Here is a 23,250-nt window from a genome sequence, read left to right as displayed (position 1 = left end):
AGTTTAGCAGTGTGTCCCTGCGTGCCTGCGCGCGGCTCTTTCTCTCTTTCTCTCTCTTTCTCTTCCTCTCTCTCTCTTTCTAGTGCGGACGGGGCCAGCCAGCCGACCGACCGACCGACGGACCGACCGAGAATTGAAGAAGTGGAAGCTGGCCGCTCGCCAGGCCGGGCTCTTTTCTCTCTCTGTGCGGTGAGTGGCCCGCTCTGCCTAGGCACTCTCTCCGAATCCACGAATATACTTTCAGCGTCGGCACTTTTCGGCCGAATTGCCGCCTCCACGCCGCGGCCCCCGTAGATTTGGTCCAGCGAGTGCGTGCGATGTGTCGGCACCACTGGTGAGTACCCCCCGTTTTTATATTGCTGTCTCCGTGCGTGCGAGCTGCTTTGTGCGATTGTGAGTCACGTGTGTGAGTCTGGCCGCTAAAAATACGTGCCTCGGGCTGCCCGTGCCGCGTGGAGCCCGCCGGCGCTTCGATTTCGGCCGAATTTGCGGCCGACCGCACTCGGAATTCGGCGCTGCTCCCCCCGCGCCTCGCAATGAGATCATCTCGCGCGCGCCGCGGCACCAGCCTCTCGTCGGGCCCTTGCAACCATCAGACGACGGCCGGCTGTGGGCGTACATTTTCTCTCGGAAAACGCAAACAGCCGCCGGGATTTTCCGACGCACCGGCTCCGTTTCAAAACAAACCTGCGCGCGTCCTGCTCGCAAGGAAAACAGATGCTTTTGTTCCGCCGCCGTGGCCGAGGAGGAGGAGCAGCAGGCTGGAGAGGAAAAAACGTCTACGCCCGCACCTTGCCGAGATTGTTTGTCACCCTTGAACGGACGGCCGAGTGGCTGAATCAGCGAGCGACAGGCATGAAATGCGATCGAAATATGTTCGCGCCTGCCCACCAATCCATATGCACACGCGACTAATTTGCTCTCCGTGCGGTGCATTGCATGGACACGAGTCGGATGTACATTGTGTGTGTGTGTGCGGCGCGAGCATGGCACAAAGCGCAGGGTTAAAAATAAATCACCACGCCTTGTCCGATTGGACCAGAGCGATAGCTTGGTGGGCGGCAAAACTATTATTGCACTCCCAAGAGGAAACAAATTTTCGGTTTTTCGTTTTCCGGCTTTTCCCCTGTTGGTGATTGGCTCGATTTTCCTTCTATTCACGGCGGACTAACAAAGTAACAAACGGAGGGAATGACGCTTTTTGCTCTCAATGCGAACCTCGCTTGCCGGCCCTAATTGGGTCGCTTTTCAAACCAAGTGGGGCAATTTATTTTCCATTGCACACATGCAACTAATACAAGTGGGTTACCGCTTCTGATTCTCAACTGGCATTAATTGAAAAATGAATAAATAAAAATCATTCTCAGTGAACTGAATGCATTCGCAGAGCTATACGCGAGTGCAAAGGAGGAAGAAAAATTATTTTAACATCAATGGATTGGTATTGCACAAAAGACAAAAAGGGAATTCATTTTATTATTAATTTCATTAAATTTATTCTAAACAGAAAATAACAGCAGCATTGAGAAACTCAATTGGAAGATGCCTGAATGTAGCTTGCCCCAGATGTGATGCATTTCAGTTGTGTTTCTGGCTCTTCAATATCCCTAAAATTAAATTTTCACCTATTTAACAAATAAGAAAATATAACTAAAAATGACGTTTTTAACTTAATTTCTATTAAAGCCCCTGTAAAAAACCCATCAATTAATCAATATTTATTACATTATAAACTAACGAAGTAACGGATCTAAGGATTCACTAGACTTAAAAGTGTGTCAAACTACTTAAAATTTTATGCTCATATATATGGTCTTCCAAATACCTATATTTTTCACTATTTTTGATAGGCATAGGAAAATAAGGGGAATTCCTGTAGGGAATAAGGCAAAGAAGAATGAGTGGTTAAGTCGGTTATTCTGAACCTCAGGAAAATATTTTTCGTAGATTATACGTGAATTGCTTAAAATACGCAAAACAAAATTTGAGAATAAATATAATCCAATGAAAAGCTCTGTAACAAACAACAAAGCGATATGGCTGGCAGGAAGCACACCTCTGACGAGTGGTGCCAAACGCAATTTCCACCTTTCTTTCAGCTTCCGCTCTGGCCTCGCGTTGCATGTATTGGCGTGCGCCACCGATCGATAATTTATTGTGTATACTCAGCCCGTCTGCCGGTGGAATCGCCCTGCCTTGTCGCGACAACGCAAACAATTGCACGCGTTTTCAGTCGACAAAGCTAAAAAAAGTGCGTCATGCAAAAGCCCTGTTTGCCCGGATAAACGAGGAGAGAGAATGGCGGGCGAAAAAGGCATCATGCGTGGCTGAAACTCATGATGAAATTAAACGATGACGGAGGGCAACAAGTCAAATTTATCGTTGCTGGAAGCACGACAAAAATTGTTAATTAGTGAATTTTGGGATTATATGAATTTGTCAAATGATTCATCGGGTATTTCTCTTAATTTTCTTTCCGTGAGAAAGCGGATTTATATTCGCATCAGTTGTTATTGTTACACAACGAGTGGTAAAATTGAGGGTCTGAGGGAATTTTAAAAATATAAACGCGCGGGCGCAGTGAATCTTGGGTTTGGCAGACAGACATTGACCGCGGTGGGCCGCTAATCACATTGTCTGCTCGGTTTTGTTATAGGCTGGGGGCGTGCTTTATTTACGCTGAAGTGCCCTTCTCCCAGCAAATGCATTTGGCATGAATTCGCTGAGTGACACAAAACAGGCGCCTTTTCCGCGCGGGCAGCGAGTGCGGCGCGGGGTTGGAACCGAGAGGGCCGATTGCTTTTAACTCGCCAGCGTCGAAAGCCGAGTTGTTATTGTCGTGTGATGTCTTTTTTATAGACGCGCTGCCGAAAGCTCAGAGGCCATTGGACCGACGCCTCGTAAAACGACAAATATTTGCAGACGTAATTGTTACATTTCCAATAAAAACTGGCAGCAGAAAGTGCGAGAGCGTGCCCAAATGGAAATGATAATAACTTCAGACGTAGAGAGAAAGTTGGCAGTTCGCAAAGAGCTCCCGCGAGAAACCAAACAAGCAATACCGCAAAACTAGCAGCTGTCGAGAAAAAAGAAAGACGAGAAGATCAGAAGATACAGAAACGTCAGGAAGAATAGGCTTCTTCTTACATTTAAGTGCAATCAATGGAGAGAACATTTATTATTAATTTTTGAAGGCAGCATTAGGACTTGGTTGACTGACATAAATAAGCACTCAGTACTCAGTCTGTATTTTCACCAAGCTGTAGTAAAAATGAGAGAAAGACACTTCTGTCGCTCATCTTGTTTATCGCTTATAAAAAAAATCCGACAAAGAAGCAGCCAACAGCTGACTCATCCTAATCTTGCTGCCTCTATATCCACTATTGACGTCACGATATTCTGGCTGCTCTCATTGCATATTGGCGCTTTTTACTTGTTGATTTGTTTCCAACACCTGGAACCCTAAGTTAGCTGACGCTGCACACGGTTTCACCAATTTTAACAAAGTATTTCCTTGTTGTATTCTTGGCAACTTTCATCGCTAAAATTCAATAATTTTGATCAATTGACAGAAAAAACCAGCGGTCTCAGCCAACCGCGATGTCGGCTAATTTCGGGTCACGTTATTAGCCGCCAGTCGTAGTGACACTAGCAAGCTACGCCAGCCGCACCGGTCGAACAGTTGAAAAATTCAAACTTAAATTTTTAAAAATGTGCTAGCCACCGTCAGGATAAAATTCGGCTGGAGCCAGTGGCCATCTAAAATTATGCGGCTGACTAACTAAGACCTCTAGAAAAACTGATTTATTGTAAGTTAAACAGAAAATTACAGTTGAAATTGATAAATTGGAGCTTCCTTACTTAGTGTATAGCAAGCCATTTGTTTCCTGCTTAGTAAGCAAGACTGTTTTAAATTCTGAAATGTTAAAGGAGACGTAATATGTGACGTTATATTCAATACATGTTAATTTGTAATCACTGCATGCTGCATGTAAATTTCTGAAAAACTCTTTTTATAACTCATGTTCCATTCTAGCTCATGAATTAGGGAGTACAACACCTCTAGCCAAAACTAGTTTAGAAGCACGAAATATCTGTAGAAATACAGAATAACAAAATAATACTCACTATGCAGTGTGAAAGCTGCATATAATATCAGCTGAAATATTTTGACATCTTCATTTTATGTTTGTATATTCTCGCTATAAAATGCATAAAAATCACATAATCATCACAAAAAGTTACCTTGTCAAGGGAAAAGTGAGAAAGGACAAACCTTCTCTGGAGAGCAAAGTCGAGTAGGGCCCAGAATAAAAACTTACAACATAATATCACACTACAAACTTGCAATGGCATACGCCTTGCATAAGGGGGGACAACTGTTCCGCCGTACAGGCATGTGCTGCGGAACAGTTTCATTGAAAAATTGTCATCATTTAGTGTCAGTGCCATCATTTTGGCCGCATCATTACATCTTGAAATTGAATCCAATGTTCTATGGCTTTAGTGTATACATTTTAATAATGCCATAATGAAGTGCCAATTTTTCAAACAGAAAATTACAAAACTTTTGTGTATTTGCGTTGCATTGCTGCTAATTTTTTACAAATCATGAACAGAAGGACGAGAAAATAGATTTTTAAATCGAATGAGAAAGTTGTGCAGCCCAATTTCCGGAATAGACAGGCATCGACCGCGGCAGAAACTAATTTTCGGCCGCACGCACTAGCAAAAACTTTTAGGCGGAGAGAATGGAAGCGAGCCTCCCCGAGCCCAGATAAACCGAAAGCGTTGTTAAAAATTAACGACACGAAGAAAAAGCAGTTCATCCCCAAGTTGCGAAACTGAACAGAGCAGCTCACTCGCGACTGGCTGGCTGGCTGGTAGGCAGGCAAAAAGTGGGCGAAAACGTATCATCGATTGCGATCGCCGAGGAATGCGTCCGGAGACGCGAGAGCATCGATGATCGCCCGCCCGGTCGGCCGTCAGCGGGGGCGGCCGGCTGCGCGGGGGAGCGGGGGCCGCGGAGGGGTGCGCGGCGCTGGCGCAGCGCCGCTCGCAGCCTCTCCAGGCTGCTGGAAGGACCCAGTCAGTTCGTGCGAGTCGTTGGCCAGCGTCGGGCCGAACGCACATGGCCACCAGTGAATGAGAAAGAGAGACTCAGCAGCCGCCGCCGAATTGCCGACCGTCGCCTCCGCGCGCGCGCTTGCCGACGCACCGACGCCGCAGCAAGGATGGCGCGATGACCGCCGCCGACACGCAGCCCCGGCTTCTCTCTCTACGTAGTGTTTAGTGATTTTTCATGGAAGACTTCTCTCCGGCAGGTAATTGATTAACGGGCCAGCCAGCCAGCCAGGCGCTCGCTCTTTCTCTCTGCTTCTCGGAACCCTGCTCTCTCTGACTCGTCCGAAAAAATCATGTTGTTTTAGCGGCGGCGAATTTTGAGGCGTTATTCTCTCTAAGGAATTCTCTCCTTTAGGCTTGAAATATTAAATAAGCGGTTTTATCATAAATTTTAAATAACCGTATCAGCTGGGCTATTTTATGACATCAAAACAGACGTTGGTAAAAGGGCGGATAATTGACAAAAAGACCATTAAGGGTTTTTCCTGGAAATTTCTGAAAAACTGCTCGCGTTTCAACAGTTTCATTTAAAACGATTAAAAATAGGGAAACCTCAAATATTATGTGGTAGAAATTACGTGGAAAATTGCGGAAAATTTTTCCCAACAACATATAAATGGAAAAACGTTATAATTTAGCTGAAATAAAGTATCTTTTGCTAAAATGAGGTGTCCAAAAATTTTCATTGGTACACAATTACCAAAAAAGTAAACAAAAATTATTTTTACCTGATGATTATAATGCTTTAATTTTTTAGCTGATAAAGAAACGGCTATGTTTAAGTGGTGTCATCATTTTTTTTTTACCAGAAGTGAAGAAAAAACGCTAGACGGTTTCATTATGGTTTTGAATATAATCCATGTTTTCATGAGTAATTTGCATGTCCAGATAAATAATTTTATCGACCCCAATTGAATCAATCCCGACTTGCTGCAAAATTCCAATCATTTGGAATAACAGCCATATCATGCTCATTTATTTTTACGGAAAAGCCCGGCTGATAAAAAAAAACCAGACGGATAATTGAGTGAGCCCTTAATCCACACTGCATTACTGCTAACAGATAAATTTTTAGATCTCCCTTGGGGCAGTAAATAAATTTTCAACAAACCCAAAATAATATTTTCCGACATTTATAAGCGCTTTGTAATTAATTCAATAAAAAAGGCCATTCAGCTGTATCAAACCAAATTTAATAAACACACATTTCCCTCTGGGAAAGCAGATTATTACTATTTTTTTATTTCCAATCAGTAGATATATTTCCTACGTCACTGAAACGAAAACAGAGCCGGGAATCACTGACCGCTGCCAATTAACGAACGATCAAAATCCGCCGCCGCTCGCCTCCACCCAGACAGAAAGAGAGAGAGAGAGAGGGAGAGATGCCGAGCTGCTGCTAATTGCCACCTATCGCCGACCTTTACTTTTTTATGTGCGACCAACGAAGACGTGTACGTTTTAGCAACCGCAAACCACGACGGCAGCTAGAGAGAAAAGAAAAGGAATCTTGTTAAATTTTGATCAGCGCTCGCGCGTAGCCTAGGCAATAAAAAAGTAAGTGCGCCGGATGAATCTGTTGAGACACACGCTGCACTGCATTTACACAGAAACGAGTGTGCATAGTGAATTTTTCAATAGACCAGAGTGGTAGTGGCCCTGTACTCTTTTCCCTCCTGTAGATCAGAGTGTGTATTATTAGAACTTAGAGCAGAGGTATATAGTGTGTGCGTTTGCTGTGTTCTAGTTGGTAGCTGCAGAGTGAGACTTTTCTACTATTAATTAACCACGAGCTTTTTCACACGCTCACCCGACATTTTAAATATATACATTCAGCGAAAGAGAGAGCGCACACACGAACATGTTCTGTTATATTATATATATTTGCCTGCTTTCACCAGATGTAGCGTGATGATAAAGAGGTATTTGGATAGTGTTGTTATGGCTGCCACGTTTTATCGCGCCACTGAGAGCTTCATTTCACGAACGCACTCCGCCGCTTGAGTACTTATTTCTGCCACGTGTGGATTGGAATTATTCAAAAGCGGCGCGCCCGACCGCGGCCGGCTGCAGGAAAAATGTTTATCGGACCAGAGACCCTCCCTCCGACGGGTGGAATAGCCAATTTCGAAGCGAAATGTGAGTTTCACTCGTTACTACGGGTGCTTGCAATAAATGATTGATTTCAATGCGAAAATAATGGGATATCTCACATTCCGGAAATGAGACATAACTTATTCTTTTTCTTCATTGAAAATTGTTACGAGTGGAACGATACGAGTCGATTTGTAGACCAATAATCGTTGTTTAAAGTGAGAATTTTGCATACATTTCGGAAACTTGCCTTGCTTGACAATTGTTTATTTCTCTCCGAGGTAATTCCCAGAGGAATATGCCTCATGATGGAGATGCTCCTTTTTTTAGGTAAATTCTTGCCTTTATGAATGCAAACAAACTTTACAGCATATACTTTGTATAGGTTCATTCGGCTTCAGAATGGCCTGATACGTAAATTATTAGGAAACAAGGATAATTAATTTTTATTTTTGTAATTCTGTTTGTGAGAGAAACGAGTGCAAATTGATTTATGTAACTTCCAAGTCAAAAAAGGGGCTGTTTAAATTTTAACGATTTCAACAAGTTTGAAATGATCGTTGATTTTAGGGTAATATTCACAAATTTTAAAAATAGTGTGTGCAATTTGGAACAATTCCGTTATTTTTAGATTGCAGAATATTTGTGGCAATAACGTCATGGAGTAATAGAGTGATTGGGAGTATTGGTAGTTGCAATCGATGTGATGCGTAATGAAATAATTTTTAGAATCTTAGCATGTTTGACTGACAATTTTCTTACTAAGCATCACGTGTTGAGGGATTGTTTCATTTATTATAACAAAAGTCATTGAACCAATCAAATCATCAACCATAACCTCATTTTTAAAGTAAATCAATTTGAAAAGTTGTTGCGCATCAGAAGAGGGTTGTGTGCGACGCCCATGTGCAAACTGGACATATCATGTTTATTATTAGCGTTTGTAGTCTGAAAGGTTATGCAGGTTGCATAAACACGAAAAGCTGCAGGCGCGCTTTGATTCAATAGGCGGCGGGCGCGGTGCTCGCTCATTCTCTCTCTCACACACAAAGTGCAGGCAGTAGCAGAGAGCACAACACACACACACGACCGGGCTTTTCAATAGCGAAAAGATTGTTTTTGTCGCTGCTGACGACACGAGAGTGGCGGCTCACTGGATTTTCATGGAAGCCGCGCGTATTGCAATTATTTCGCCGGCGACCCAGTTAACAGCGTCGGGCGGCGCCGGTGATTGCATTATTCGCGGATTGGAACGGATCGTGTGCCAGTCGATTGGACACAGCCAGCGACAGCACAAGAGGCCCTTTGGAGCATGCCGGAATGACTTCCAAATTGGTCGTTTGCATTGTTTGCCGAGCCTGAAAAGCTGCCAATCGAGACGCCGCGCGCGCAATGCCTTCTCAGACGTTTATTATTGCCTCTCGCTTATAGAGCAATTCTCGCTCCTGCGTTTACTCTTGCGAGTTTATCAATGATTTCATATTAGACACTATTTCTCAATAGTTGAAATATGTTTATTAACTACTCCCCTTTTCACATCATTTTCAACACACAGTAAACTAAATGGTGAGTCGTGGGATTTTTACTGTGTTGAAAATGTTGCTCTACAATCAGTCTCGAAGACCAAAATTATAGTTTCAAAATTTAAGTTTATTATGGGCTGACAGGGCAACTCTGCCCCAAATCAGCACACATCCATAAAGTAATGATACAATTATGTAGGAACAACATTTGGAAGGAAGTAATGATTAATGGTAGCTTGAGAATATTGCTTCTTCAATTTTCTTCTTAAACGCACTTGAATTCTCGTTCATTCTCAAATTTGGTGAAAGACTATTCCAATGACGATAGCACTGCACTTGGAAGCACTGTTCAGGCACAGTAACATTTACACGCGGAGCCAGAAGCCTCAATCGATGAGCTCTGGACCTATCAAGTCAACATCGCGCATGGGGGTAACATAACATTTTAAATATTCAGGGCAATTATTGTACAAAATCTTATGTGTTTGTGTTAATACATGCAATTTACGTCTGTCTGTAATCTTTAAGATACGACACTTTTTATACAAAGATGACAAGTCTTGCCCGCGTTTGACGTCAAATATATACCTCATGAGGTTGTTCTGTAAAACTTGCAGCTCATTCAGCTGCTCCGCGCTAAGGTTACAGAACACGATATCACCATAATCAAAATGGGGTAGCATTAGAGTTTTTACTAGTTTAATTCTTATTTTTTCTGGCGTGACATTTCGAAATTTTTCTACATTTTTAAGTGAACCATAAACGTTTTGAAATATTTTAGAAATTTGACCCACCCACTTCAGATGCTTGTCAAAAACAACTCCTAAATTTTTTACTTTGTCACTATAGTCAAATTTAACACAGCCAGTTTCCACTTCATCACTGAATTGAATTTCAGTGTCATTCATTTTAACTTTACTTAACTGCGCCAAGTTTAGCTTTGAGTGCGATCTCTCAGAGCCAACAACTAGCACCTGCGTCTTGCGCGGATTGAGCTTTAAACCGTGCTTTTCCGACCAGGCGACCACGTCGCACAAAATACTGTTCATATCCGCAATAGCGTGTTCCAACTCCTCAGGCTTGCAATTAATATCCAATTGAATATCATCTGCGTACATATGGTACTTACACCGATTTTGAAAGAGATACACCACGTCGTGGGTATAGACGGAAAACAAAAGCGGACCGAGCACCGACCCCTGAGGAACTCCGGTCTCGATGCGGACCCACCTTGAGAATTTTCCGTCCTTGTCACGAATCGCGTGTTCTCTCTCACTTAAAAAATTATAAAACTGAATCAGAAAAATTTAGCTGCGTCAGCTTCCTGAGCAGCAGAGCGTGATCGACCAAATCAAATGCCTTTGAAAAATCAAGGAAAACCATAAGGGTTACCTCACCATATTATAGAAGTCGTTCCGAAATTTACTATCAATATTTTTATCGGTCATTCGATTATTTCCATTTCTGGGAATTAAGTTCGATAGTAAATTTCAGGGTGGGATAGTTCTCATTTGGTAGCAATTCGTCAAAACAAAAAGATTTTAAGGTGTCGCATATTCCCTGAATTAGATTACTGTTCTGCCAGTCCATGCATCGTCTGTTGCATGGATATGCAAATTGAATCCTGGCAGCCCTCAGGGCCTTGAGTGGAAAGTGACAGACGCAGCATTTTCAATATGAACCAATGCCACATTTTGCATTGAAAAAAAGCTCGCTTAGAAAAAGCAATAATCCGGTTGATTTTCTATGATTTGTTGGTAGAATACAATCGCAATCACGCATCAAGCGTTGCCCCCGGCCGCAATAGGGGTTATGTTATAGTTAAATAATTGCTGCCTAAGAAGTACATAAACCGTTAAAAATTCCTACTAGATTGTTGAAAATTTACTGCATAAACCGATAGTGGGTTTCATCGTCGTAAATTATTGTTTTGATTAAACAATGATCACCTCGTGCATGCTGATTGACCAACCCAGACCGACACCATTATCGAGTATTTTGATTGGTTGTTGAACAATGTATGCTGTTAGGTGATAGTTGAAGGTTGCAATGCCTGATGCGCTGTCGTAATTTAGATTATGTAACAGTTAGTAATTGTAAAAGATATTAAATAATATCCACATTTTCCGGGTCACTGAAGATCCCAGCAGAAATGGGCTGGCAAACCTTTAAAAAATCAGATCCTATCAAATCCAAGCTTGAAAAAGGCCGATTTATTGGGCGGGATAGGCGTTATTTAAAGAATCTGGTAATTCAAATGCAAAATGAAACAAGGTTGATAGATGATACCAATGAAGGCAGATGAAGCATACATGCTTGTCATAATTTTTCAGTTTAAATAAAATCCAGCTTCCTCTGAGATATCGAGCTGTTTACTTCTCTGCATTTCTACAGAAATTTCCTGATTTACTAGTTTTAACTGCTGGCTTACAGCCCTAATTCATGAGCTAGAAATGAATTAAATGTTGATGCAATTAGAGTTTCTGACTTTTCACTACCAGATAAGGTTGATTTCGATCTTTTTCAGCCCAGAAATGGATCGATTGTGACCAAATTAGGTTTTGTTATATTTATAGTAATAAAAAATGTCCGAAATTCAACCTTTTGTAAGCTAGAAATAACCGGGAAAACGCAGAATGCGTCGAGGATGGAGCGGAATTCCACGCACGTACATGGATGGGATTCCACGGTTTTGACCTGCCCCAAAGAAACACACGCAAAGATGCAAGTTTCGGGTCCACCAGACGCTGCCCCGCGGTGGGAGGGAGGCGGGGAGGCCGCGGGTCGAAAATTGGCGGTCGTTCGACACACGCGAGCATGCATAAGTAAGTGGGCGCGAGAGTGACAATTGGCGGCGAGTGACACTCTGGAAGCAACCCTTTGGCACGCACGTGTGCAGCTGCACACGGCGGGAGAGACGAACGCGGCGAGCGGTGGTAGCGGCAACGCGGCCACGCCCAAATCAATATGAATGTACTTAGTCGCGAGACAAGAGCAGAGCAGAGTGCATGCAGCTTCGCTCTTCGTTCAGTCTATTTTTCTCGCTCCGTCGTCCGCTCCGTCCGTGCAGGTCTTGCTTGATTACTGACCGAGTTGCATCTCGCCGCACACACCCTTGTGTCGAGTGCCGGCGTGTGAGCATGGCGCGGAATTAGGTGATGCAATTGCGGCCGACAACTGCCTCCTCGACGGCGAACCTTGTTAAGAAACTGGCACGGACGGCAATTCAAATTTCTGCTTTATTGGTTAAAAAGTAAAAATTACATGGAATGCTCTGAATATTTCATAAATTTTTTCAATCCTTCTGAACTGTTTTTATTTCAAATAATGATATATGGCAGTTGCGAAGTTTTTCAAGAAGCTTTTAAGCACTAATGCGGTGCAATAAGAACGCTTTTATACTTTGCCACACACTAATTACCAAAAAATTCACGGATTTCTAAAAACAAAATTAATAAAGCCGTAAGAAATAATGCGTTTTCTGTTCATTTTTCGAACACACATCGATATATATTTATTTAGTCTGCTAAAATTATAATTATTTTATTTAGGGTCAAACGAGTGAAAGCATTTTATTTTTCCATATTTTCATCGAAGGATTAAAAAAAACATTTAATGCTTTTTGACAAATCATGCAGAGGGTTACTTAGTTTTGATTAAGACACTTTTAAGCTGAATCTCAGCGATCTCACAAGGTATTTGTCAGAATTTTGTGTAGCCTATTGGGATATGAATCAAATTCATTTGTCGAAATTTTTAACTCGTCAACTCATCAATTTGGGAGATTTATAAAGAATCTTATTTGGATAGCTGGCTGCACATTTCAAAATTATAAAAATTGTGAATATACGTTAATATTAATGGGTCGAGATTATAAAATAAACCAAAGGACTGTTGTGCCTGACTACAGTAAAACTTTATAGAATATATTTAAAAAAATACCTGAAAAATGTCTTGTATCATTTATTGTTTTTTCCGAAAAATCAAGTATATTTATTAAAAATTGCCGCCGGTTTAAGATATTTTAGAACTTACACATTAAAGCAAAAGTGGAGCAAGGTTACTCATTAGTCGGCTTAGGAAATTTGCTTTAAATATAAATGACTCAATTATTTTTAGAAGGTTTATTAGACCTCGTTAATTCGAGATGGAAATTTTTTCTTATCCTGGCATCGCTGAAATGACAAATGGCCAAAAACTCCGTTTCTCCTGCGCACAAGAGCCTCAAAGTCGACACTTTTTAAGACAGCTGCAGCTGTAGCATCCCAAGAAATAATAAAAAAGGTGCGCATTGATCGTCTAGAAGGGCAAATGAGTGAACAAACACAGGAAGTCGCGACTGTGATCGAGATTGGCTCAGCACAAATCTGAGTGAGAGATGCTTTTGTTCCTTTCTCTGTTCTGTGCGCCTCTAAGAGTTATCGTTCTCAGTCGACACACCACGCGAGCAGCGAGTGGGGCGGAAAGCGTGTCAGGGGTCCGTGCTTGTGATTTTCGGTCGGTGGAATTCTGCGAGTTGGCGCCCCGCCAGCCGCGAGAACACAAAAGAGCGGATTGCCGAGGAAAGTATCCTTGAAAGCGGCGCTCACTTGAAATAAAACGTCGTGGATTAACAAGTTTGTCTGCCACAGCGCGGCTGGCCCACCGCGCGAAACAAAAACGCCAGGCCTTATGTGCAATGCACGACACGTTGTAGAAGTTTTTATTTGTCATTTTCGCCATGGCCTCCTCGGCTGTAGCCGTCAGGCGGAGTGCATAGCGGCGACTGTAAGCCGCTTACGTGGTCATGTTTATTTGTTTGATATATCGAGGCGCGCATTGAATTGAGATTTTTAAGTTGCAACTGATATGAAATGTGCAATTTTTTTATAATATAACTATTTTTCGTCAATTGTTGAGCCTGTATTTTAAACTTGAATTTTATTAAATTAAATTTAATCCTTTAATTTAAAAAAATTAATTTAAAAAAAACCAATTTTAATTATTTTAACCAACTAATTCCAGTTATTTAGATTTTATTTATTATTAAACACATAATCAACAATAATATTTTTAATAAACATGAACTTTAACGCAATAGAATAGAATGCGCTAATAACAGTTTTTTGTGATTCAATAATTTATTTACAAGTGTTTCAGTCGAGTACACTTGTAAATCACATATACTAAAATAATTACACCTCTTCGGTTTTTATTTTGCTGATGTCCCTTCTGTGAGGGGTGGTTTGATCACCTGAGACTCTCCCTCCACTCTCCCCTTTGGGCGCCCAAATATTTTACACTGATTACCTCGATAATATTGATCGTATTCTCGTCAGGTAAAACCCTCACATTTACCTTACAATATAAAAATAAAGTAAATATTTTAAATTTTGTCTTTTGTAAATTGACTTTTTTGAGGAATCTCAACACTGCCCGACATTTGGTGTTGCCGGTGATGATTTTTATTCCGCGCTTTTTTTCTTGCCGCGTCCCTCGTTCTCACGCATTCATCATACGCCCTTCCTGCATAGCATATAGTATATTATTTTAAAAAACCTCTTTTAACGATATTTCGATTATATTTGCTCTTTAAAATTGAATTTATTTTTTTATCGGTTCACTTCTTTTGAGATGGGCGACCACCTGATAGCGAACAACTCTAGAAATCCATGTGTCCCAATGTCCCAAATAATAACGCGAATGAGTAAATGGGTTCTTGATCCTCAATGAAGGAAGCTTAGTCCAGAAAATGACCAGCTCATGTTACTGCCTTCGTAGGATCTTTTTATTGAAACGGTAGACATGATAATATCTCTCTTGATATTAATTCACGCACGCTGGAAAGGTGCAAACCGGCAAGTAGCGAGCCGGACTGCTTTCGCAATCCTCCCAAATTTGAATGGGCACTTGTTAAACAAAACAAGCTTAAGTTATTACTAACAAATTTGAACTTAGAAAGAATAGACGAGTTATAAATATATTTCAGTAAAATAATATTTTTTGGGATATTATTGTTTGTTATATAACAATTTGTTTGATTAATAAAACAAACATGTTTTTAATTTAAATATTTTATTCCCACTCGATTTTAAATAAATATCCTTCCTAAGCGTCTAATCGAATTAATGAAACGACTAGTTCATTGTGTAATTTCATTAACAGGGTGATAAATCCTTTTTATTGGCAATAATTGACGATCACAATCAGTTAAATTGCATGTGTATTAGTGCTCCCCCCGTGCACGAGTATAAGGGACGGGGAGCACAAATACATGCAATTTGACTGACATACATATTAATTTTCTGAGCTCACAATAACTTATTAATTGATGCGAACTGTTTGACTGGCCAATTGCGGTGCATTCTCCGCCGGCATCACCAAGCATTGGTCAAAGTCGACCGCAACTGCTTCTCTTCCTGCTGGGCTCTTCGCTTCTTTCTCAGCTCTAACCGGGCCATTGTGAGCTTTACCTGGTAGTTGAAAATAAATCACATACTAAAATTTTAATGTCATATTTAGTGTGTTTCGAATTAAAGCCGATATCACACAATGAGTGGGCTTTCGTGCGCCGATATAAGAAATAGTTAAAAAAAATTAGCCTACTATCAACATCATGATTATGACTGACTGCACCACGCCAATCCGGGTGTCGGATATGAGCCCTCCTGGCTTTCTTCTTTATTGCGTTTTTCTCCCGCATGTACCGGTCGTACGCTCTACCTGATCATCAAAAAATATAAATTGACACCACGATTCAAATAAACGGCGGATACTTACTATCTTTGTTTGGGTAAGAAACTGTCTCATGTCTATCCATTTTTCTGCTGTGCGTTACAAGTTTTACAAGGAATTGACAAACTCCGAAATGGATTTGTTGTCAGTGAGGACAATTATTTACTTTGTGCAAATAGATCGCAATCGCACTTCGGCCACTGATTGTCAGTTTCAAAAATAACTCTACTTAGAGGCTTATTATTTAAATAAGAATGCACACAAGCAAACATATTAAAAAATACACAAACTGATTTTAAACAGGTCTGATGGGATTGTTTCTGTTTACCAATAACTAGACAAAGCCCTCTATTTTTTTGGTTTGTTCAACGGAGAAAATTATAAAATGTAATTTAATGGTGTAAAAAATATCAAGTGTAAATATAATGAACTCCGTGTTTGGTTAAATGTATTGAGAACAAAAGGCAACTAGCGTTTGTTCGCAATTTTATGTGTTTAAAATAATGGATATACATAAAGCTAATGGAAAAAATTATATAAAAAAATAATCTCACACTGTACCGCGGCTGCATCTACCAGTTGGCAATGCTCCATCTGTTATGCAAACTGTAGAAGGGGACTTGTCCCAATCAGCTGATTGATGTCAGCAACGCGGGGCAGGGGTTTGCAATTGGAATGCACCCTGCCGAGGGCTGTTACTTCTCTCACGAGTCATGACCATGACATGGAGTACTCAATTTTTTCGAAATACAGTTTGAAAGGAGGAATAACACAAATAATTCTTACATAAAACTACATTTTTTTGCCCCTCATTGGGAGGTTAAAAATTTGAACCAAATAAAGATGATAAGCGATTTTTGTAATCAACTCTGCCACTGATATACCTTCCCATTTGAGAGAAATTGAGAGCATTTCTTTTTAGAAGTTTAATTGAGAGATGACAAAATATTTCTCAAGTGTAAGTTACTATAAGCAACTTAAATTGTTCAATTATTTGTTCATTCATTTTAGAGTAAAGACGAAGTTGTTTCAGCTTCCGCAAAGATGAAATTACCCGTACTGGGCATTGTTTCCGACCCACTTTGCTGGGGGTCGAAAACCAAAAGCGAACCGCGTGCGTGCTGCTGTGCTCGTAGCCTGAAACCACTCTGGCGCGCGCAAAAGGCTTTTGATTTCCCAACCGTTTGACCTTTGCCGACCTGCCGACCTTTTAAGTTCCGCGGCTGAAAGTGAAACAGACGTGGTCATTCCAACCTAATTACCCGGCAGACCCAGGAAACGTTGCGAAACCGCTGCAGTCGGGCAAATCGTGCCGGTCTCGGTGGAAAAAGGGCTTTTGGAAAAGTTTGTCGGATGCCGCGAAGGCGGGCACGTGCCCATGCATTCATTCCAGCTCGTTGCGTTGCGCATTGACGGCAGGAGTTTCCTCTTTTGAGCCTGCAAACTGGGCACATAATGGACAGAAATAGCATATTGCAGTGGTTGGTAGGACTAGTTTTACACACACAATATAAAACGTATACTTTTAGAAGCAGTTTTCCTAGAACTAAAATTTGTTGGTCAAAAAAATTCTATTTTTTGAATTACTTGCAGTGAAATTTTGAAGTCATTTTTAAAAATATTAATTCTTTTTTAAGCCTTCAAGGTATTGAATTACTTTAACTCGGTTTTCATATATTATCCTTCGTATTTTTTTTAGATTTAGTGGAATATTTCCTAGTTTGAAAAAAAATAATCCTCTCTCGTAAAAATAATATCCTACGAAAGTTGAAAAGGAATAAAAATCCTTGTAGCCATTTCATGAAATAATCATTGAGGAATGACTTAAAACTAAAATTTGTCCGCCAGCACTGTCAACAAGCATTATCGAGAGAAATTGATGTTAAGTATGAAAAAAATGTTAAGTAAAATTGTCCCTTCTGATCATAACTTAGTCGAGTCTTCTTTTTTTAAAAACAGTTCAGTCTTAATGAAGCCAAGAATGCAAATGATACTGTATACTCACTTTCAATTGGACATTAATTTACACAAAGTTATTTTCACGTGAATATTTAAATACCATATGCCGTACTTCGTGTATTATTCTGAAAAAAAGTTGTTATGAAAAATCGCAAAGAGAGCAAGCTTGCTAGCTTGGCGCTTTCACTCCGATTATTCCATCAAGCTAAATTAACTGAGAATTTTTTAATAACAGCTGAGCTGGTCGCGCGACCCCGCTCTGATTTTTATATCGCAGCCGAGCGGCGACAGACATGAAAGCGTCGAGTTATAAAGTGACAAAGGCGGCTGGCAGAAAAGGCGTCCGCATTATCTAGTTGCTGGCGAAATGAAGACCCAGTGGGACGGCAGCAAATCAATTTCCAGCGCAGCTTCTTCTGAACAGAGATGAAAAAAGCAGCTTTTGTGGCCCAAAACTCTGCTGCCGGCGCTCTCGGAGTCTGCAAATGAAAAATGCGGCCTACTTTGAGGGTGTGAAAGGATTCAAAGGGGCTCCTTTCACAGATTGGCCGCCTCGTGAAATTGGCTTACTCGTGTATGTTCAGCGCGCGGGCACGAGGAACGTCGTTAATTTGCGTCCTGTTTGAGCGAGGTTTGCGTTTGCACAGTGATTCCTCCCTTTGCTTGCCTTCTTATTCCATATGAAATTGCAGTGCCATCAAGATTTTGTCGACTCTTTCTTAGGCAAAAGACGAAAAAAGAAAATCTCTGGAATATAAGTCTGATTAATAATTTTCAGGTTACGCTAGAAACAGCTGGAAAAACATTTTGATGTGAGAATGTTGTTTTTATAGTAGGCTAAACCCGACGAAAAATGCGGACAAGTGGCTGCAAACCATTGAATTTTCTCAGCAAGCAGAAAAACATTTCACTCGGCAAAGAACTCAAGCGCCCTTCAACTTTCATATATAATCTGGCCCTGCACAGCAATATCTGTTCCTAAAGGAGCTATTTTTGTTATTTCTGTAGCCAAGTATTTTTCATGCTACTCAGTGGAGTCATTTTATTGGGATAAACCAGTAAAAGACAAATTAACTGCAACTTTAACCTGTGAGATTGCAATCAGACACGAAAGTTACGATGCTGTAATAGTTAACGCGAGTGATTGCAGCATATACCAATAAAACAAAATGCCCTGGGAACCCTAAAGGCACTAAATACTACTTGATACTTCAGGGGCTCCCTTTTGCACACATCTACTTTTTACAACTAATGCTACGCTTAACTACCAAGAATCCCTAAACAACCCATTGCCGCTTTTTGCCATGAGATTTTTTATGTGTAAAAAACGACCCTTCCCAGCACGAAGCAAAAGAGTCACAGTTATATAAATCCTTGTGTAACAGCCTTAAGATTCTTGAGAAAAGTTATGTAATGGTATATATAATTATTTTAATGCTTATAAGTCTTGTGTCGTTGTTTGGAGTTTATTTTTTTAACAATATTGCATATGGTCCTGGAAAATCGATATTTTACGTATTGGTGAACCAAAAATTTGGGCATACATTTTCTAGTTCTTTGGTGGGTGAATTTATGAGAAAACTATTTACTTTCTTATTTACCATTTTTTTTTCATTTGGAGCTGCTCTGTTCAAAGAATCAAAAAAATATTACACTTAAAGCATCATCGTCACAATATTTTTTTTTGAATAAGAAATTTTTGTTTTATAGAAAATATCTACCTTTTCGGATTTGAGATTTTCTTTCGAGACACGTTTTTTTGCAATTTTGAAGTACTCGATGCCAGTAGAATGTCAATTTTATAAAAAAAATGAACGAGTAATTTTTTTAAAACACCAAACAAAATACGAAATTTAAAAATTATTTTTGTATTAATCACAGCTGGAAAATCACAGTGAGAAAATTATTAATTAAATGTTAAAACAGAAGAACAACACACATGCAGGGCGGATTTCTTAGTATTCATAATTTAATTTTATATCAAATAAATTTTTAACCCACTTTAAAACATCTACATTTTTTTATTGAATTGCTATGTTTTCGAATTATGGTCAAGCTGTTCCTTGCCGTTTCTCTTTTGTTGTAGTAGTCTGTCCAAGATATGAGGAAACTAACTTCTAACGTGCAGTCAAACTATTTTTTTTTCGTTTCGACGGTCTACTATGCCTTTTCCTTTCTTTCCGACGCAACACGATTTTCGCGTGTAGAGCGAAACTTCATCCTCGCCGAGCCAAAGGTGGCGGACGAGGGTGACTCACCATTTGTTGCCGAACGGTTGAACTTGGAGCGCGGCCCCGAAATAAAGTTAGAGCGCGCCAAGACCATTATTCTTATTACAAAAGTCGGTAAAATCACGACTGCTTACGCGTGACGAGCGTGCCACAAGTGGTGCGTTTGTCTCCAGAGAGTGATCGAAGGCGCATTTTTCTCTGAAGGCCAAGCATGAGTAAGGCTGGCTCGGCAGAGACGCGCCGCCAATTGTGTAAATATTTAGAGACGGAGCTGGCGCGTGGAATTTCGTTTCCAGGATGTGAGAGAGCGTTTCCAACTTTTCGGTCGACGCGCCTCCCGAGGGAAAGAAGCGCGCGCGGTCCAATCGGTCGGATATTGCTTTCGTAATCCACTCGGTCGTTCGTTATTAATTGGATTTTGCATAAATTAACAGTGTCGCATTCATGCAGAGCTTTTTCGTTGCCTCCGCGCATGAATAATTAGCTTTTACCAATCGAAGTTTTTCGATTTTATACACTGTACAAATTAATCTAGGTTGAGTGCAGACGACCTATAGCGTATTTAAAACAAATTTAAATGTGCAACTCTGTATTTTTATCTTCAATTCAAATCGGTCCATGTCAGCCATAAAAAAATTCAATTTATTTAGCAGCAAAATTAAACCAAACGTCAACTAAATAAAAATTGTAAGGTCAACAATCATGAACGGCTGCGTAGCCTCGAGCTAGATTTTAAATTTCGAATTGGAACTTAAATACAATTATCTCGGTTGCAGCTAATAACTACATGCGAGTTTAAGATCTCAGCCAGCCGAATAATTTTGGGCCAGGTTGTTAGCCGCCAGCCTCTGTGAATTTGTCGAAACTCTGCCACCTGCCGGTAAAAAAGTAGTAAAAATAAAAAAATGCCGGAGAGAAAAATTCAAACTCAATTAAACTTCATTCTGAATGTTATAACTGAAGTATTGGGAAACTTAAACCAAAGCAATCGCATGCGAGAAATTAGATTCGAAGGAAACTGTCATAACTTGTTTCAGTTGAAGTTAGAAAAAGAAAAAGTAGGTGCCAAAAAATATGATTTTGATGTTTGAAATGCCTGATAACTTGTATCAAGCATGAAAAAGTTGCTCTTATTAAACATGCAGCAAATAAAGCGAATATTAAATTAATAATCTTTAAAGATTGACATGCTCGATGAATAGGTGGATTTTTTTTTATAAAAATTCAGCTTTGTTTTGCTATTGATTTATTTCTAATGGGAAATAAATACATTAGTTAATGCTTATTTGTTTTCTCCATCAAAACAAATATTTTACCACAGATGATCAGCTGGTCTTTTCCTGGACTATAGGCTATTCGTTTGCGGTGTTAATTGGACGCGGAGTTTTCGCGAGTTGTTCACCCATCTCAAAGGAACGGAAAACAATAGTGGAAATATATTTAAATAATTATAAAAGAACCTGATAGCTAAAAAAATTTAAGACACCGCAAAAGGCGCTGGTTGATAAGGCTTTTAATCTTAGTTTGACCTACAAAAAATATCAAAACTCACGACCTGTTAAGTGATTCGTTCAGTGAAGTTAATAGAATAAATATCTTATAGAAAGTGAAAAGGAGTAATGTATGCTCACAATGAAATTAAACGAAGTAACTCATTATAAGTTTTCATGATATTCAATATCTTCAGCTGATGAAAAGGCATTGCGATTCCTTGGCGACGCAGGTACAGAATCCTCGTTCTTGTCTCTTTTAATTGCAAAACTCGGGTCTCTTGCGTTCATTAGCAGCGTCTCAAGGATCTAATTCCAAACGAGCGCTACTTCTTCTCCTCACCGCAAGTAATTCCAGCGAAACACGTTATCAGGCTGCAAATCCCAGGCTGCATAAAAGCTCATCAAGAGCGCGACACGCGTTCTTTACGCGTGCGTTTCCGAGAAAGTGGATCACGCTGCTCGGTACTGTGCTCGGCTAAAAATATACACACACATACAACACACACGCACGCAGGACGCAACGGTGAAAGAGTGAGTTTTATTACGGGGCCTCCTTTCTCCCCGTCTTCCATCTTTCTCTCGCGTGCGCGCCTTTATGGTTCCCTGCTGAAACGGGATGCGCCAACGTTTTTAAGATGCTCTCGGGTGCCACGCGAGATAGAGAGAAAGAAAGAAAGAGAATACGCGGGGATGTGAACGAATAGTAGTTTCTTCCACGATAGCTTTTCCGAGTGCAAACGCAAACTCCAGCAGAAGCAGAGAGATCGCTTTTCTGTCCTTGGTTCAACAATAACCGATAGTTTCAACGACCTTTGTTCTGTCCTTGGATTATTATGATATCTCCCAGTCTGCTTCTCAGTCAGCTGTACCTGTTTAGTTGAGCCTAAATAGCATTTTTGTAATTTAATTTAAATCACATCACTGTAAAACATTATTGGCCTTCATTTAAAATTATATTCTGGTCATTTTGAATGTTTTAAAAACGATAGGATTCGAAAAGCCGAGTATCTTTAAAGAGAGACAAGAAAAAGTAAACAAAATAAACTATAATATTTACATGGGTTAACATTATTATCAGAATTTTCGTTCCTAAGATTGGCACAGACAAATTATATTTCTTTCACTAATTTATTTTGATTTATTAAAAAACTGAACTTTCCAATTTTCGAAATACAATGAATAAAACATTTTAAACGCAAAGAAATATACCAGGAACCCTGAGGAAAAACAAAAGTTCTAGTTTTTTGAAATTTTCGCATTTTACGACTTTTAAATTGTTTTTCATGAAATTATTTAGCTTATTTCAAAGAAAAAGGGTTGACAAGATGAAATCATGAAGCCTATAGGGAAAAGTCTGATCAAGAAATTATGGAATAAATGGTTGATTCTTAGGATTTAAAAACATTCAAAACTAGGAAAGAAAAGTTTGTTTCACGTCCCTGGCAGCGAATTCGGCAACGCAGCCAGCGCCAAGGGAAAGCCAATTTTAGAAGCGTTAACCCGCTCTCTTATTCGCGCTGTTTTTCCTGACACGCATATTGGCCGTAAAACTGGCAAATTTGCTTACGAGGTGATTTTCCACCGTCGCCTGCGTCACCGCGGGCACGTTTGCAGCTCTCACAAACGCGATTTTTGGGCGAGCAGCCAAAATTATCCGTCAGCTCAGCGGCAAAAGCGCGGAGAGAAAATTTCGGAAAATGGCAGCCGCTCGAAATTGAATTGTTAGAGAAAGAGAGCGAGTGGGTTTGAGATACGCGCCGCAACAAGTCTCTTCTTGCTCTGATCTAATCTGCATTGTAAATCGTTGCCGCTGTTTGAGCATGTCAGCTGCGAGAGGCAGGTGGGCAAATTGCTCGACTCGCGTGTCCAACAGATTGCCTACTTCACGCCGCGCCGGAATTTCTCGTGTCTGCAAGCAATGCGTGTTTCTCAGCACGAAATTAATTTCTTTCGCGATGACAGGTACTGCTTTTTGCGCATGAGGTGTCAAGTGACACACCATGCCCGGTTATTTCGGAAAACACGCTTTCTAATTTACCGTGTGAGAAGCGATGCTGAGGCAAACCAATCGATACCCAGTCAGTCGTGCGCCATGTTTATAGTAGAAATAAT

The 23,250-nt window shown here is 40.4% G+C and overlaps 1 protein-coding gene across 14 annotated transcripts in view; it reads left to right on the top strand.

The window, feature by feature from the left end:
- Ca-alpha1D (Ca[2+]-channel protein alpha[[1]] subunit D) overlaps positions 1-23,250 on the top strand; it is a 59,591-nt gene continuing 36,341 nt past the window's right edge. For 10 of the 14 annotated variants that reach the window (XM_065495395.1, XM_065495393.1, XM_065495394.1 and 7 more), the window contains exon 1: positions 5,089-5,324. In XM_065495395.1, coding sequence (XP_065351467.1) covers positions 5,303-5,324 — 22 coding nt within the window. In that variant the 5' untranslated portion in view covers positions 5,089-5,302. Of the gene's footprint in view, positions 335-5,088; positions 5,325-6,574; positions 6,682-23,250 lie in introns of those variants that run through there. The other 4 variants (XM_065495403.1, XM_065495404.1, XM_065495405.1 and 1 more) reach the window with 4 other exon arrangements.

The sequence above is a fragment of the Cloeon dipterum genome, chromosome X (assembly GCF_949628265.1).
Source record: "Cloeon dipterum chromosome X, ieCloDipt1.1, whole genome shotgun sequence".
NCBI lineage: Eukaryota > Metazoa > Arthropoda > Insecta > Ephemeroptera > Baetidae > Cloeon > Cloeon dipterum.
Note: the sequence above shows the minus strand (reverse complement) of the source record. Positions and strands in the feature narration are given on the sequence as shown.